At 41.8% G+C, this 13,404-nt stretch overlaps 1 protein-coding gene across 1 annotated transcript in view; it reads left to right on the top strand.

The window, feature by feature from the left end:
* The window catches only part of TUBGCP4 (tubulin gamma complex component 4), a 51,627-nt gene that overhangs the window by 35,637 nt on the left and 2,586 nt on the right, over positions 1 to 13,404 (top strand). Inside the window, exons 10-16 of the mRNA XM_080674622.1 lie at positions 5,727 to 5,777; positions 6,201 to 6,306; positions 7,747 to 7,854; positions 8,156 to 8,294; positions 10,467 to 10,644; positions 11,177 to 11,311; positions 13,250 to 13,366. Coding sequence (XP_080530748.1) covers positions 5,727 to 5,777; positions 6,201 to 6,306; positions 7,747 to 7,854; positions 8,156 to 8,294; positions 10,467 to 10,644; positions 11,177 to 11,311; positions 13,250 to 13,366 — 834 coding nt within the window. The remainder of the gene's footprint in view (positions 1 to 5,726; positions 5,778 to 6,200; positions 6,307 to 7,746; positions 7,855 to 8,155; positions 8,295 to 10,466; positions 10,645 to 11,176; positions 11,312 to 13,249; positions 13,367 to 13,404) is intronic.

Here is a 13,404-nt window from a genome sequence, read left to right as displayed (position 1 = left end):
GTGTATCCAGAGGGAGAAGGGGGAGTGTCTTGCAAATACATATACTCATCCCTTCTTGGATCTTTTCTTACCTTTTTTCTTTTTTTTTGTTAATCCTCATCTGAGGATATTTTTTCCACTGATTTTTAGGGAGAGTGGAAGAGAGAGGGAAAGAGAGAAACATCAATGTAAGAGAAACACATCGGTTGGTTGCCTCCGTCAGGGCCAAGGCCTGAGGAGCCTGCAACCAAGGTACGTGCCGTTTACCAGAATCGAACCCAGGGCCCTTTGGTCCACAGGCCGACGCTCTATCCACTGAGCAAACTGGCTAGGGCTCTTCTATTTTTAATATTTGTTTTCTAAGAAATAAATAAATATATATATATATATATATATATATATATATATATATATATATATATATGAGTTAAATGTGACTTTGACTTTGTCCCACAAGTTTTTGGCCTATGTTGTATTTTCATTATCATTCTGAATAATTTTAAATTTTCTTTATGATTTTTTTTTTTTAACCCAAGGTTAAAAAAGGGATTTACTAAGTTTTATTTTTATTGCACTATAGTTGGAGAATACAGTCTGTATATTAGTCCTTTGGAATTTATTGAGGCTTCCTTATGGACTATTAGCAGGTCTGTTTTGTGTTTTTAATTGCTCTTCATCTGCCCAGAGAATGTATATTCTGTGCTGAGTCTAGAGTTCTATGCATGTCCTAATTCCTCATTTTCAGGTTAAATGTTAAGCATGCGTGTATTTATAAGGAATATACGTTTATTGTTTTTTGATATATATATAATGTCCTCTTTATCACAAACCTATACGTATATAGTATATTTTCACTTGAATTCTCTTTTATTAGTTATTAAGATCACTATCCAGTTTTCTTTCAAGTCATATTTATGCCTTCTTCCATCCTTTATTTTCAACCTTCCTATGTGCTTTATCCCACCCTTCTTACCCTCCCTATCCCAGGCAACCACTGATCTGTCATATAACCTACCGGTCGCCAACCAGTGGTCCACGGACCACTGGTGGTCCATGCAGTCCGAAAGGTTGGCGACCGCTGATATAACCTGTCACTATAGGTTAGTTTGTATTTTCTAGATTTTCTATAAATGGAATCAAATAGTATGTACTATTTTCGGTGGGAGGTGGATCAGGCTCCTTGTAGTCTGCATAATTATTTTGAGATTAATCCATTTTGCATGTATCAATAGTTTATTTCTTTTATTTTAGCTTGCACACAACACTCATAACCATCATTAATACGTTATTTTAAACACTTCTCAACGTATTACAGAAGAGCTATCACATCCATTTGCTGAAATGACACTCTTCTCAAAGTATCCTAAACATCTAATTCTTTTTTTTAATTTTTCAATTGCAGTTGTCATACAATATTATATTAGTTTCAGGTGTACAACATAGTGATTCAACATTTATAAAACTTACGAAGTGATCACCCTGATAAAGCTAATACCCATCTGACACCATACATAGTTATTACATTACTAGAGGCCCAGTGCATGAATTCGTGCACCAGTGGGGTCCCTTAGCCTGGCCTGCGGGATTGGGCCGAAACCGGCTCTCCAACATCCCCTGAGGGGTCCCAGATTGCAAGAGGGTACAGGCCAGGCTGAGGAACCCCACTGGTGCACGATCGGGGCTGGAGAGGGACTTGGGAGGTTGGCCAGCCAGGGAAGGACTGCAGGAGGGCTCCAGAGCATGTCTGGCGCATCTAGCTAAGTCCCGATCGGACAGATCCCAGCAGCAAGCTAACCTACTGGTTTGACTGCCCCCTGGTGATCAGTGCACGACATAGCGACTGGTCGACTGCCCCCTGGTGGTCAGTGCACGTAATAGCGAGCGGTTGAGCTGCCTTAGCATATCATTAGCATATTACGCTTTGATTGGTTGAACGGATGACCAGACACTTAGCATATTAGGCTTTTGTTATATAGGATTAACTATGTTCCCTATGCTGTACTTTACATCCCTGTGACTATTTTTATAATTTCCAATTTAAATCCCTTCCCCTTTTTACCCATCCTCTCAACTACCCTTCCATCTGGTAACCATCAATTTGTCCTCTATATCTATGAGTTTGTTTCTGTTTTGCTTGTTCATTTTTGTTTTTTAGACTCCACATATAAGTGAAATCATGTTGTATTTGTCTTTATCTGACTTATTTCATTTAGTATACTACTCTCTGAGAGGTCCATCCATGTTGTCGCAAATGGCAAGATTGCATTCTTTTTTATGGCTGAGTAATATTCCATTGTATATATGCACCGCTTTTTTATTCATTCATCTATTGATGAGCACGTAGGTTACTCCAATATTTTTGGCTATTGTAAACAATGCTCTAATGAACATAGGGGTTTGTATATCTTCTCAAATTAGTGTTTTGGATTTCTTCAGATAAATATCTGGCAGTGGAATTGCTGGGTGATATGGTAGTTCTATTTTTTAATTTCCTGAGGGACTTTGTTTTCTTTAGTGGCTGAACTTTATATTCCCACCAACAGTACACAGGGTTTTCTTTTTTAAAATATGTTTGTATTGATTTTAGAGAGAGAGGAAGGAAGAGGGATAGAGAGATGGAAACATCGATGAGAGAGAGACATCGATCAGCTGCCTCCTGAATACTGGGGATTGAGCCTGAAACCCAGGCATATGCCCTGACCAGGAATTGAACCAGGGACCTCTTGGTTCATGGGTCCATGCTCAACCACTGAGCTACCCTATCCAGGCTTTAAGAGTTTTCTTCACATCTTCACCAACACCTGTTATTTCTTATCTTCTTGATGAAAGCCATTCTAACAGGTGGGAGGTGAGATCTTATTCTGGTTTTGATTTGCATTTCCCTGATGATTAGTGATCTCTTCATGTACCTGTTGGCCTTTTGGATATCTTCTTTGGAAAAATGTCTTTTCAGATCTTCTTGTTATTGAGCTGTATGAGTTTTATTAATGTACTTTAGATATTAACCCCTTATCAGATATATGGTTTGCATACGTTTTCTCATTCCATAGGTACTTTTTCATTTTGTTGATTATTTCTTTTGCTGGTCAGAAAGTTTTAAGTTTGTTGTAGTCCCACTGTTGTTTTTTGCTATTGTTGTTTGTGATTTTGGAAAATCATTGCCAAGATGAATATCAAAGAGTTTCTTCCCTACATTTTCTTCTAGGAAGTTTATTAGTAGGTCTTATGCTTAAGTCTTTGATCCAGTTTGAGTTAATGTTTGTGGATGGTGAAAGGACCCCAATTTTATTTTTGTGCATGTGTTTATCCAGTCTTCAGAGCACCACTTATTGAAGAAACTATCCTTTCCTCATCGGGTGTCTTGGTTCCCTTGTGAAATATCAGCTGACTGTATATGTGAGTTTTCTGTTCTGTTACATGGGTCTCTATGTCTGTTTTTATGCTAGTACCATACTTTCTAAATTACTGTAGATTTGTGTACAGTTTAAAATTAGGAAGTGTGATGTCTCCAGCTTTGTACTTCTTGTCAGGATTGTTTTGGCTATTTGGGGCCTTTTGTGATTCCATACAAACTTTATAATTGTGTTTTCTATTTCTGTGGAGAATGCCTATGGAATTTTGATGTATGGAATCTATAGATGACTTTGGGTAATATGGACATTTTATTTTAATTCTTTTTAATCCTCACCCAAGGATATGAGAGGAGAGAGAGAGAGAGAGAGAGAGAGAGAGAGAGAGAGAGAGAGAGAGAGAGCCATTGATGTGAGAGAGAAACATCGATCGGTTGTCTCCCATATGCAGCCCGTCTAAGGATTGAACCCACAACCCAGGTATGTACCCTGACCTGGAATCAAACTGGCAACCTTGTACACAGGACAACACTCAACCAACTGAGCCACACCAGCTGGGTAGGATAGTATGGACATTTTAACTATTAATTCTTCTGATCCACAAACATGGAATGTCTTTCAGTTTGTTTGTGTGGTCTTTGATTTCTTTCAGCAAAATCTTTTGGTTTTTGTTGTATGTATCTTTCACTTCCTTGGTTAAGTTTATTATTTTACTCAGCATAATTGAGATTAATCCATGTTGCATGTATCAGTAGTTTACCCTTTTTATTGCTAAACCAATGTGTTTTCCCTTCCTCTGTTGATAAATATTTAGGTTTTTCCCTCATTGTAGTTTTGATTTGCATTCCCCTAATGATGTTAACATTTTTATATGCTTATTTACCATCCATGTATCTCCTTTGGTGAAGTGTCTGTTCAAATCTTTTGTCCATTTTTATTGTTTTTATTTTATTTTCTTACTATTTGAGTTTCAATAATTCTTTATTCTAGATATAAGTCCTTTGATATGTGACTTACAAATATTTTCTCTCAATCTATGACTTGTCTTTTCATCCTCTTAACACTGTCTTTCAAATAACAGAAGTTAATTTTGACTAAATCCAGTTTATCAATTCTTATTCTTTTATGGATCATGCTTTTGGCATTGTGCCTAAGAAACCTTTGCTTAACTAACCAAAGTAATAAAGATTTTCTCCTTTGTTTTCTTCTAGAAAATATATAGTTTTCAGTTTTACTATTAGGTTTGTGATCATTTTGAGTTAATTTTTCTATGTTGTACAAGGTATGAATCAACTTTTTAAAAATTCTAGTATATTTTATTTATTAACTAGTAGCCCTGCGCACAAATCTCTGCGCCAGTAGCTCTCTCTGGGGCCTGGCCGCTCCACACCCACTGCCCAGAGGCTCTCCGCAGCCCAGAGGCCCATCCGCGGCTGGGTGCGGAATGCTTGCCTCGTTGCCACTGTCCCTGCCGGGACTGGGGTACTCCGGCAGGGCTGAGAGGACTGGGCGCTGCCATATTTGTGATGGAGTGATGGTTAATCTGCATATTACCCTTTTATTATAAGAAAAAAATTCACATAGCTCAAAAATAAAAATACAGGAGGAAAAATGCTTTGACTCCATGCCCAGTTCCCATTTTTCCTTAACCCAAATTATAAATTTTCTTTCTTCTGTATAGATATATATTTGTGGCATATTGAAGCATTATGAATATGTGTTTTCCCCTTTGTTACACAAAGGATAGTTCACTGTATACAGTATTGTACAACTTGGTTTTCTCTGCCTAACAATGTCTTGGTAATATTTATACATTTCCCTAGAGAATGTCCTGGTTATGTTTCACAACTACACAGTGTTCCACTATATGGATTGAATCAACTTTTAATTTTGTACATGTGGATATCCAGTTGTTCTAGCAGCTTGGTTGTTTGCTGTGGAGTTCTGGTATATACCCTTTCTAAGAATGTTTCCTTTGTTTCTTGTTTGTTTTTCTAAAATCATGAATGGATATTGACTTTTATCAAATGCTTTTTCTGCATCAATTGAAGTGATCATATGGTTTTTATTTTTTATATTTAATTTATTAATTACATTCATATTTAAATGTTTAATTTTTTATTGAATTAAATTTACATGACACCATTTGAGCCATTTAAAAGTAGTATAAAATTCATTGGTTTTTAGTGTATTCACCATGTTGTATAATCATCACTACTATTTAATTTCAGAACATTTCCACCTCATATATATTATTTTGCTGTTAAACTCCTCTTTCATTCCTGGGTCATGGTTTATATTTTTTTGTCAACATTGTTGGATTTGTACAAAACCATGTTTTACATTAATTTTCATTGTAATGAAATTTTGTCCCTGTTTTGTTGGTTCTTTTCACAGCATCTCTGGAAGCTGATGGTAGAAGAGTCAGATTTACTGGGTCAGCTGAAGGTAAAGCTTAGCTGTCCTATTCACTCTTAAAATGATGCTGGGGGGCAGTGACTTCATTTCCTAGCCTCTGCTGAAAGTGCTGATTGCCTGTACCCAGATTTCTAGATGGCCTGACATGTCTTCGGCCAAGTGGGCCAACTCCACCTACTACTACAAACGAACTACAGTACAAAACTTTAGGTGTTAAGTTTCTCCTGGCATAACATAACTGTGATTTTACTGAATGATACCAAAGACACACCAGACATTCTGCCCTGAGGGATTGCTAAATATGCCCCTTTGCAATGCCAAAAGCCTATATCCTTTTGTACGTTAGCTCAAACTGATGAAATTTGGAAATTATGTGTGTAATTCCAGTACGACAGTGAGGAGCTCAGGGCCCTGCTGGATTACCAAATTATAAATTGAAATTCTTTTTTGCAGATCATTAAAGACTTTTACCTTCTTGGACGTGGAGAACTGTTTCAGGCCTTCATTGACACAGCTCAACACATGTTAAAAACACCACCCACCGCAGTCACGGAACATGGTAATTGCCCTGGGGGCCTGAGAATGGCCAGCTGACTGAAGTTGTAGAGTGTTTCTTGGCTGCTGTCGAACCATTTTGGCTGCTCCACATAAGAGCAGACTGGCGAGTTACAAAGATGCCAGGCCTTCCAGGTAGGCTTCCCACCCAGGTCACTGGGAGCAGCCTCTTGGCTTGTTACCATTTCTGGAAGAGTTGATTCAGACCTTCACACCAGGTATTTTATCTCATTAGATTATAGCCATATATTCCTATGGGACATAGGGACATATTGGAACTTATTGCCACTTACTGTATTAGAATTCTTTAGGTTGTAATGATGGAAACCTAACCTGAACTAACTTAGGTAGAAAGGGAGAATACATTTGCTATTATAACTCCAGGGAGGTAGGGTATAGCTGGGCCTCAGAACAACTGATGTTTGCGGCTTGAATGCTGCTAAGATTCTGTCTGTCTTACCATGTCTTCTCTGTGCCCCTTGTACACTCCTTGATGGCCTTACATTTCCATCTGGAAACATGGCCACTAGCAGATCCTAGGAACATGCCTCACAATGTCTACTGGAGGAGCCAAATCTGATCTCTTTGGTAGCAAAATAAAGAATCCCGAGGAAATTTTTTGATGAGCCCAGCCCAGATCATATACCTATCCCTGGAACAGAGAGGTCAGACATCAAGATGTGCCTTCCTCAGTAAAGTGTTTATCTTTGACCAATGGGGATGATCACTATTCCCATTCAGATTCCATGAGGGAAGTTGGGTGAGGATCAGAGTAAAAAAGAAACTGGGGGGACAGAGTTACTATTTTTTTCTAGCTCTATAAAACAATAGATGTCCACCTCACTTACATAGGACTTTTTTAGTTGCAAATATCAGAAAACCCAATTCAAACTCACTTAAACAAAGGGGGGAAATAATTTATTGATTCTTATGACTGAAAAGGTCAGAAGTATGAGGTTTTTAGGCAGAGTTTGAGCCAATGGCTCATATGACACTTTCAGGACTTGGTATCGTTCCATCTTTACCTCTGCCTTTTTTCTCAGACAGGCCTGTTCCGAATGGTGGCAGGATGGCTGTACTCATTCAGCATCTGAAAGCCTCTTAATTGGCCTGGCTTAGGTCATGTTCAGACCCCTAAACAAAATAGTGTATCAAGGTAGAGTATCATATTCCGTTTGATCATGCCGGAGTCACCTGCCGGCCCTAGGCTCAGGTATTGTCAACCCCACTGGAACTACATGGGTTACACGGGGCAGGGCGATTCCCCACGGAAAATCAGATGCTGTCACCAGCAAGAGGAGGAATGCATGCTAGTCAGGCAAAAGCAACCGGCATCTCTGGCGTCGTACTGTTTGTTTCCGGCAGGCTGGGGAGAGGCAGAAGGCAGGAGGCTGGGCTTGTTATGTAGCCAAGCACTCGTGTCAGCCCGTGTTCTTTCTTGCAGATGTGAACGTGGCCTTCCAGCAGTCAGCACACAAGGTGTTACTGGACGATGACAACCTTCTCCCTCTGCTGCACTTGACGATTGAGTACCATGGGAAGGAGCACAAAGGTTTGCCATTCTTTCTTACATCTTCTGTTCCTGCTGTTCATCATCTGTTCTGCTGTCTCTGCTTCCATCTACCTCCCCAGAAGCCATAGCATTTTGGACCTTAGAAACCAGCTAGTTCACATTTTATAGAAACCTCCTAAGAGAACTTCACACAAACATTCCTTGCCTCTGCAAGTCCCCTTGGTGCTTCTGACACTGCGGGATGAGGGAGCACTCATTTCCTGAATGCTACTCACCGTTGATGCTCTAGTTCTAGATTAGCAAAGTCTAACCTAGACATCCTTCCTCCTCTTCTTGACAGATGCTGCTCAGGCCAGGGAAGGGCCTCCCCGGGAAACCTCTCCTCGGGAAGCCCCTGCATCAGGCTGGGCAGCCCTAGGTCTTTCCTACAAAGTGCAGTGGCCACTGCACATTCTCTTCACGCCTGCTGTCCTGGAAAAGTAAGTATTTCCAAGTTTCTCACAGGTAATGAAGACCCACCTTACATCCAAGGAAAGAAAGCAGGAATAGAGTTGGTGGGAGAACAGTAGCTACCCTGTAAATCAGAGGTTTCAAACTCGGATGCCTTGAGGGGCTGCACAGAAAACAATCAGTGAAGCCACTGACCTGAGACAGTGGGAAGTGGTGGGGACTGGAATGAACAGGAGGGTCAAACCCTTAACACTATGAAAGGTTCATGTGCGTTTTTAATGCCAAAACAAGCAGTTTGACCCCTGGGACACGCAGTCCCTGCCCCACATGAGCCTGGCCCTGGGTAATCCCTGAGGCTGACCCAGTTCCTCCCTGACTTCTGTGACTATTTATTTACTGGGAAGACTTTTCTAAGCTCAAGCGTTTGCTGTGGACTTTAGCCACTGGAGAAGATCACCTCCTTATCCCCAGGGAGAGGCAGTGGGGGCAGCCAGCTCGCTGGGGTGGAGTGCAGGAGCCACTCCAGGTGGTGAGACTCTTGGATCCGCCTGGTCTTTACCCTGAGAGCCTGCCAAGTGCTGTTGCTCGGCCCCGTCAGGACCTAACATCCCTGAACCAGCAGGAGACTAGAGCTCTGGAGAAAGCAGACAGGAGAAGCAGACTTGACTGGCGGTGGCCTCTGAAGTCATCCCCAAGCCATTTCAGGAACGTCCCAAATCCTGTGACAGGTGCTGCCACTGGCCCCTGGCCTGGCTGGAGGATGGACGTGGTCATGCTCGGGCTAGGGGAATGGAGACAGGGGAAACAAATGAACAACAGGGCCTCTCTTATTCCTCCCTCTTCCTGTTCACAGCCCCCTTTACTTTTGGGTAGAGAAGCTTAGAGTAAGAGGTTAGGCCGAAACTGGGAAGGATAAGGCTTGTTCGGGGTGGGGGAAATTCTGTGGCAGGTTCAGAGCCCACAGACCCACCGTCCGCTCACCTCCTCACTTGATATGCCCTTAAAGAAATCAACTCAGAGGTATTTTTAAACATTTTATTATGAAAATTTCCTGTGGACTATAGTGAACTCCCATGTACGTATATCCAACTTCAGTAACCATCAACATTATGGGACTTCTTTTTTGTTTTTTTGCTGGAGCCTGTAAAGCAGTCCCAGACATTCATTCACTGTCATTATGCAATTCAAAAGATACGTTTGTGAGCACAACCACAATGCCATTATCATGCCCAATAAAATTAATTCTTTATTGTTTGATATCCAGTCCACATTGAAATTCCTTCAATTATCTAAAAAATGTTTTCTATGGTTGGGTTTACTCAAATCAGAATCCAAACAAGGTGGACTATTTTCAATATGTTGTTCCACTAGAAAGTTTTTTAAAAAGCCAAATGGAATTGGATTGTCTTCCGCATGCCCACCTAGAATAGGTAAATACACGCACTTCCACCAGGAGTCAGCTGCTCATCCCATGTGTCTTCTCCGTACAGGGGTCAGCATTAGGCAGCTAGCCCCTGAGCTTGCTGCAGGGGGTCTCAGTGCGGGGAGCCCTCGACTTTATCTTCTCTTTGGGCTTCAGGGACAGAGAATCATATTAACCAAAATCCTTGGTTCCTGACATATTCTTATGGGTCCTTGACAGACCCTCTTTTCTTCCTTCTTACACGCACACTCTCACACACACTCACACACACACTCACGTGCGCATCATAAAACCACTTCCCAGCACAAAAACTAGAACACTGACAGTAATTTCCATCTACCTATGTGGTCCTTCCCAGTCCTGCCCTCTTGCCTCCCACATCCCAAAGCGACCACTATCCTAAATTCCATGTTTTCTATCATATGTATATGTTTAGTTTTATAATATATATATATATTCTCCCAAAGTATATACTTTTTTCTATGTAGTTGTTTTAAACACTATAAGAAAGGGTATAAGACTATATGTAATCTTTTGAGATTTACCTTTTTATTCAAAATATTACTGGGAGTTGTTTTGTTGTGTTGTACAGCTGAGATTCACTTTATGGCTATGTAACAGTCCAAATAAATCATTTTATTTGTCCCCATCTCTAGCCATTCTCATTTCCTTCTTGTCTTTTTGGGGAGGGGCGGGTGGCACAAAGTGCTGGGGCCTATGGTGGGATGGGGCGGGGGGTGAGGTTTTTACCTCGCATAGCCTGATGTTTCTGTCCCAGGTACAACGTTGTTTTCAAGTACTTACTGAGTGTGCGCCGGGTACAAGCTGAACTGCAGCACTGCTGGGCCCTGCAGATGCAGCGCAAGCACCTCAAATCCAACCAGACCGACGCAGTCAAGTGGCGCCTGAGAAATCACATGGCATTCCTGGTGGATAATCTTCAGTATTACCTCCAGGTCTGTGCTGACGGAGGAGTAGAAGGAAGGGGTACAAAGAGAAGTCCAGGACGTTGGCAGGAGTTTTGTGAAACACTGGGGTTTGAGAAAATTCACGATTTTATCAATAGGCATGTTTCTTGGGGGCGTTTTTGAGGAAAGTGAAAATAAATGAAGAAAAAAGAGGGGTTAGGGCCCTTATCAACAGTGCAGTATTTATTGTTGACCTGCCCTTATTTTTAGTTTGCTGTGACTTCTGGAATCCTGTAGGACATAACCAAGTCAGTCAGGGGAGGGGATGTGGCATGAGGGGATTGGGCTGGGGCAGGAGGTCAGGTGGGGAATTTGCCAAGACTGGAGGCTGAAGAATTAGGCAAATAACTTTCGACAAGGCCAGGTCTCTAAGGGTGTCTTTGATCAGCCTCCAAGTGGCTTAGATGGAGAAAGATGATTGGGGACAAAGAACTTCTGTGTCTTCCTGTCAGGCATCTTAATGTCCCTGAGTGTGCAGAATATGCAAGCTGCTATAACTATTTGTGTACCTGTCTACCAGGTAGATGTGCTGGAGTCTCAGTTCTCACAGCTGCTTCATCAAATCAATTCTACCCGAGACTTTGAAAGCATCCGATTGGCTCACGACCACTTCCTGAGCAATTTGCTGGCTCAGTCCTTTATCTTGTTGAAACCTGTAAGTAGGACTGGTTGGTTTTCTCACACTGCTTTTAGCTTGACTGTTTCCTTAGCTACTTTGAGTTGCCAGATATGAAACTATCATTAAGTAATTGTTTACCCTCCATTTTTAACAACTTATAAAGCAAACGAAAGGGAATGTTAAAAGGGAACTTAAATGTCTTTGCATCTCTGAAATATATCATAGGATGTGGTGAGCAGCTATATATAGATGACAAAATATGGGTTTAACCCTCAGAAGGAAGAATTTCAAGACATTTAAAAAACCTTTCTGACACCACAGAAAGACCAACGAAAAGCATATAGAATTTATTTTCTAATATTGACTTCTTTTTAGAGAGAGAGGAGAAGGAGGAGAGAGAGAGAGAGAGAGAGAGAGAGAGAGAGAGAGAGGTGAACATTGATTTGTTGTTCCACTTATTTATGCATTCACTGGCTGATTCTTGTATGTGCCTTGACCGGGGATTGAACCTGTAACCTTGGTATGTCAGGACGATGCTCTAACCAATTGAGCCACTGAGCCAAGGCTAGAAATCTTTTGGAGAAGGATCAATCAGTGTTTGAAAGTTGTTTTCACAGTCAACTGGAGTAGTGAGTGTCTCCCTCTCCGTGTATATGTGTGTATATATGTACATACACATATGTATGTATGTATGTCTCCTTCAGGGAAGTTATTCTCAACTTTGGATCCACATGGGAATCATCTGGGAGCTTGAAAAAATGAGGGCCCAGAACACTTAGAGTCCCTGGAGTGGGACCCAGGTACCAGTATTTATTTTTAAAATATATTTTTCTTGAATTCAGAGAGGAAGGGAGAGAGAGAGAGAAACATCAATGAGAGAGAATCATTGATGGGCTGCTTCCTGCACGCCTTCCCCACCCCTTAAACCCCCCCCACACACACAAACACACAACCCCCGAGGATTGAGTCCACAACCAGGGCATGTGCCCTGACTGGGAATCAAAGTGTGTCCTGGTTCATAGGTTGACGCTCAACCACTGAGCCACGTCAGACAGGCGGTATAAATATTTTTTTAAAGCTCACAAGCTGATTCTAATTCCAGGATTAAAAAACAAAAAACAAAAAACGATTGAAATGACCCTTTGTAGGTTATCCTGTAAGGGTTACCCTTTATCTCTGATGTGAGCTAAGTGTCACTCCTCCGCTGTGCCACAGCACAAGCAGTGCACACTCCTCTTCTGTTCCAGTTTGGGGCTGTTACTTTTGCGCACTAAGGGGAGTGAGTCATATAAATACCACTCCAAAGGCTTCTGTGAATGGAAAGCCACCAGGAACCACTGTGATGGGTATACTGTCTTTGTATGGCATGAGTGCATCCTCGCGGAAAAGCAGAATCTCAGAGCAGGTAGTCATCACTAAATATTTATTGAGTGCTTACTGTATGCAAGGCACTGGGGATACAGAGGTATAAGTCATGGCTCTGCCCTTAAGGAGCTCACAATCTAGTTGGAGAAACAGGACATACACACACACACAGAGCAGTAACAACATAGGTGGGCTGAACAAACACGAACTGAATAGTACAGATAAGATAGAATTAGGGGGTCACTAAAGGCTACCGTGGGAAAGAAGCGCTCCACTGAGGAGGAGAGTGTCGCAGCACAGGGAGCAACACTGAAAGCACAGCTCAAGGCAGGAGCACGCGCGGTGGTCCATGAAACGTGCCTGGTAGGTCTAGCTGGCTAGCGGGGAGGTTTTGTGCAGGGCAACTAAGAGAACAAGAGCGTCTCTGCCAGGAAGGAAGGGGTTTGTTTTATACGTGTTGCGTTTGGAGGAGTTGGCAGGACTTGCACACGACATTCTCACTCCTAAGGTCAGATGTGGGAGCAAGAGATAAGCTAGTTCTTAGATTTTTCCAAAATTTTTATGTCCCAGATCTCCTTTTTCCTAATGCCAACCTTGTTTCCTGTATAGGTGTTTCACTGCCTGAATGAAATTCTAGATCTCTGCCATAGCTTCTGCTCGCTGGTCAGTCAGAACCTGGGCCCACTGGATGAACGTGGGGCCGCCCAGCTACGCATCCTGGTGAAGGTGAGTGGCCTGGCCGGTGGAAGTGGGCAGCCCTGTCC

The sequence above is a fragment of the Plecotus auritus genome (genome assembly GCF_963455305.1).
Source record: "Plecotus auritus genome assembly, chromosome: 1".
In the NCBI taxonomy this organism is placed as follows: domain Eukaryota; kingdom Metazoa; phylum Chordata; class Mammalia; order Chiroptera; family Vespertilionidae; genus Plecotus; species Plecotus auritus.
This window is presented reverse-complemented; position numbering and strand designations above follow the sequence as displayed.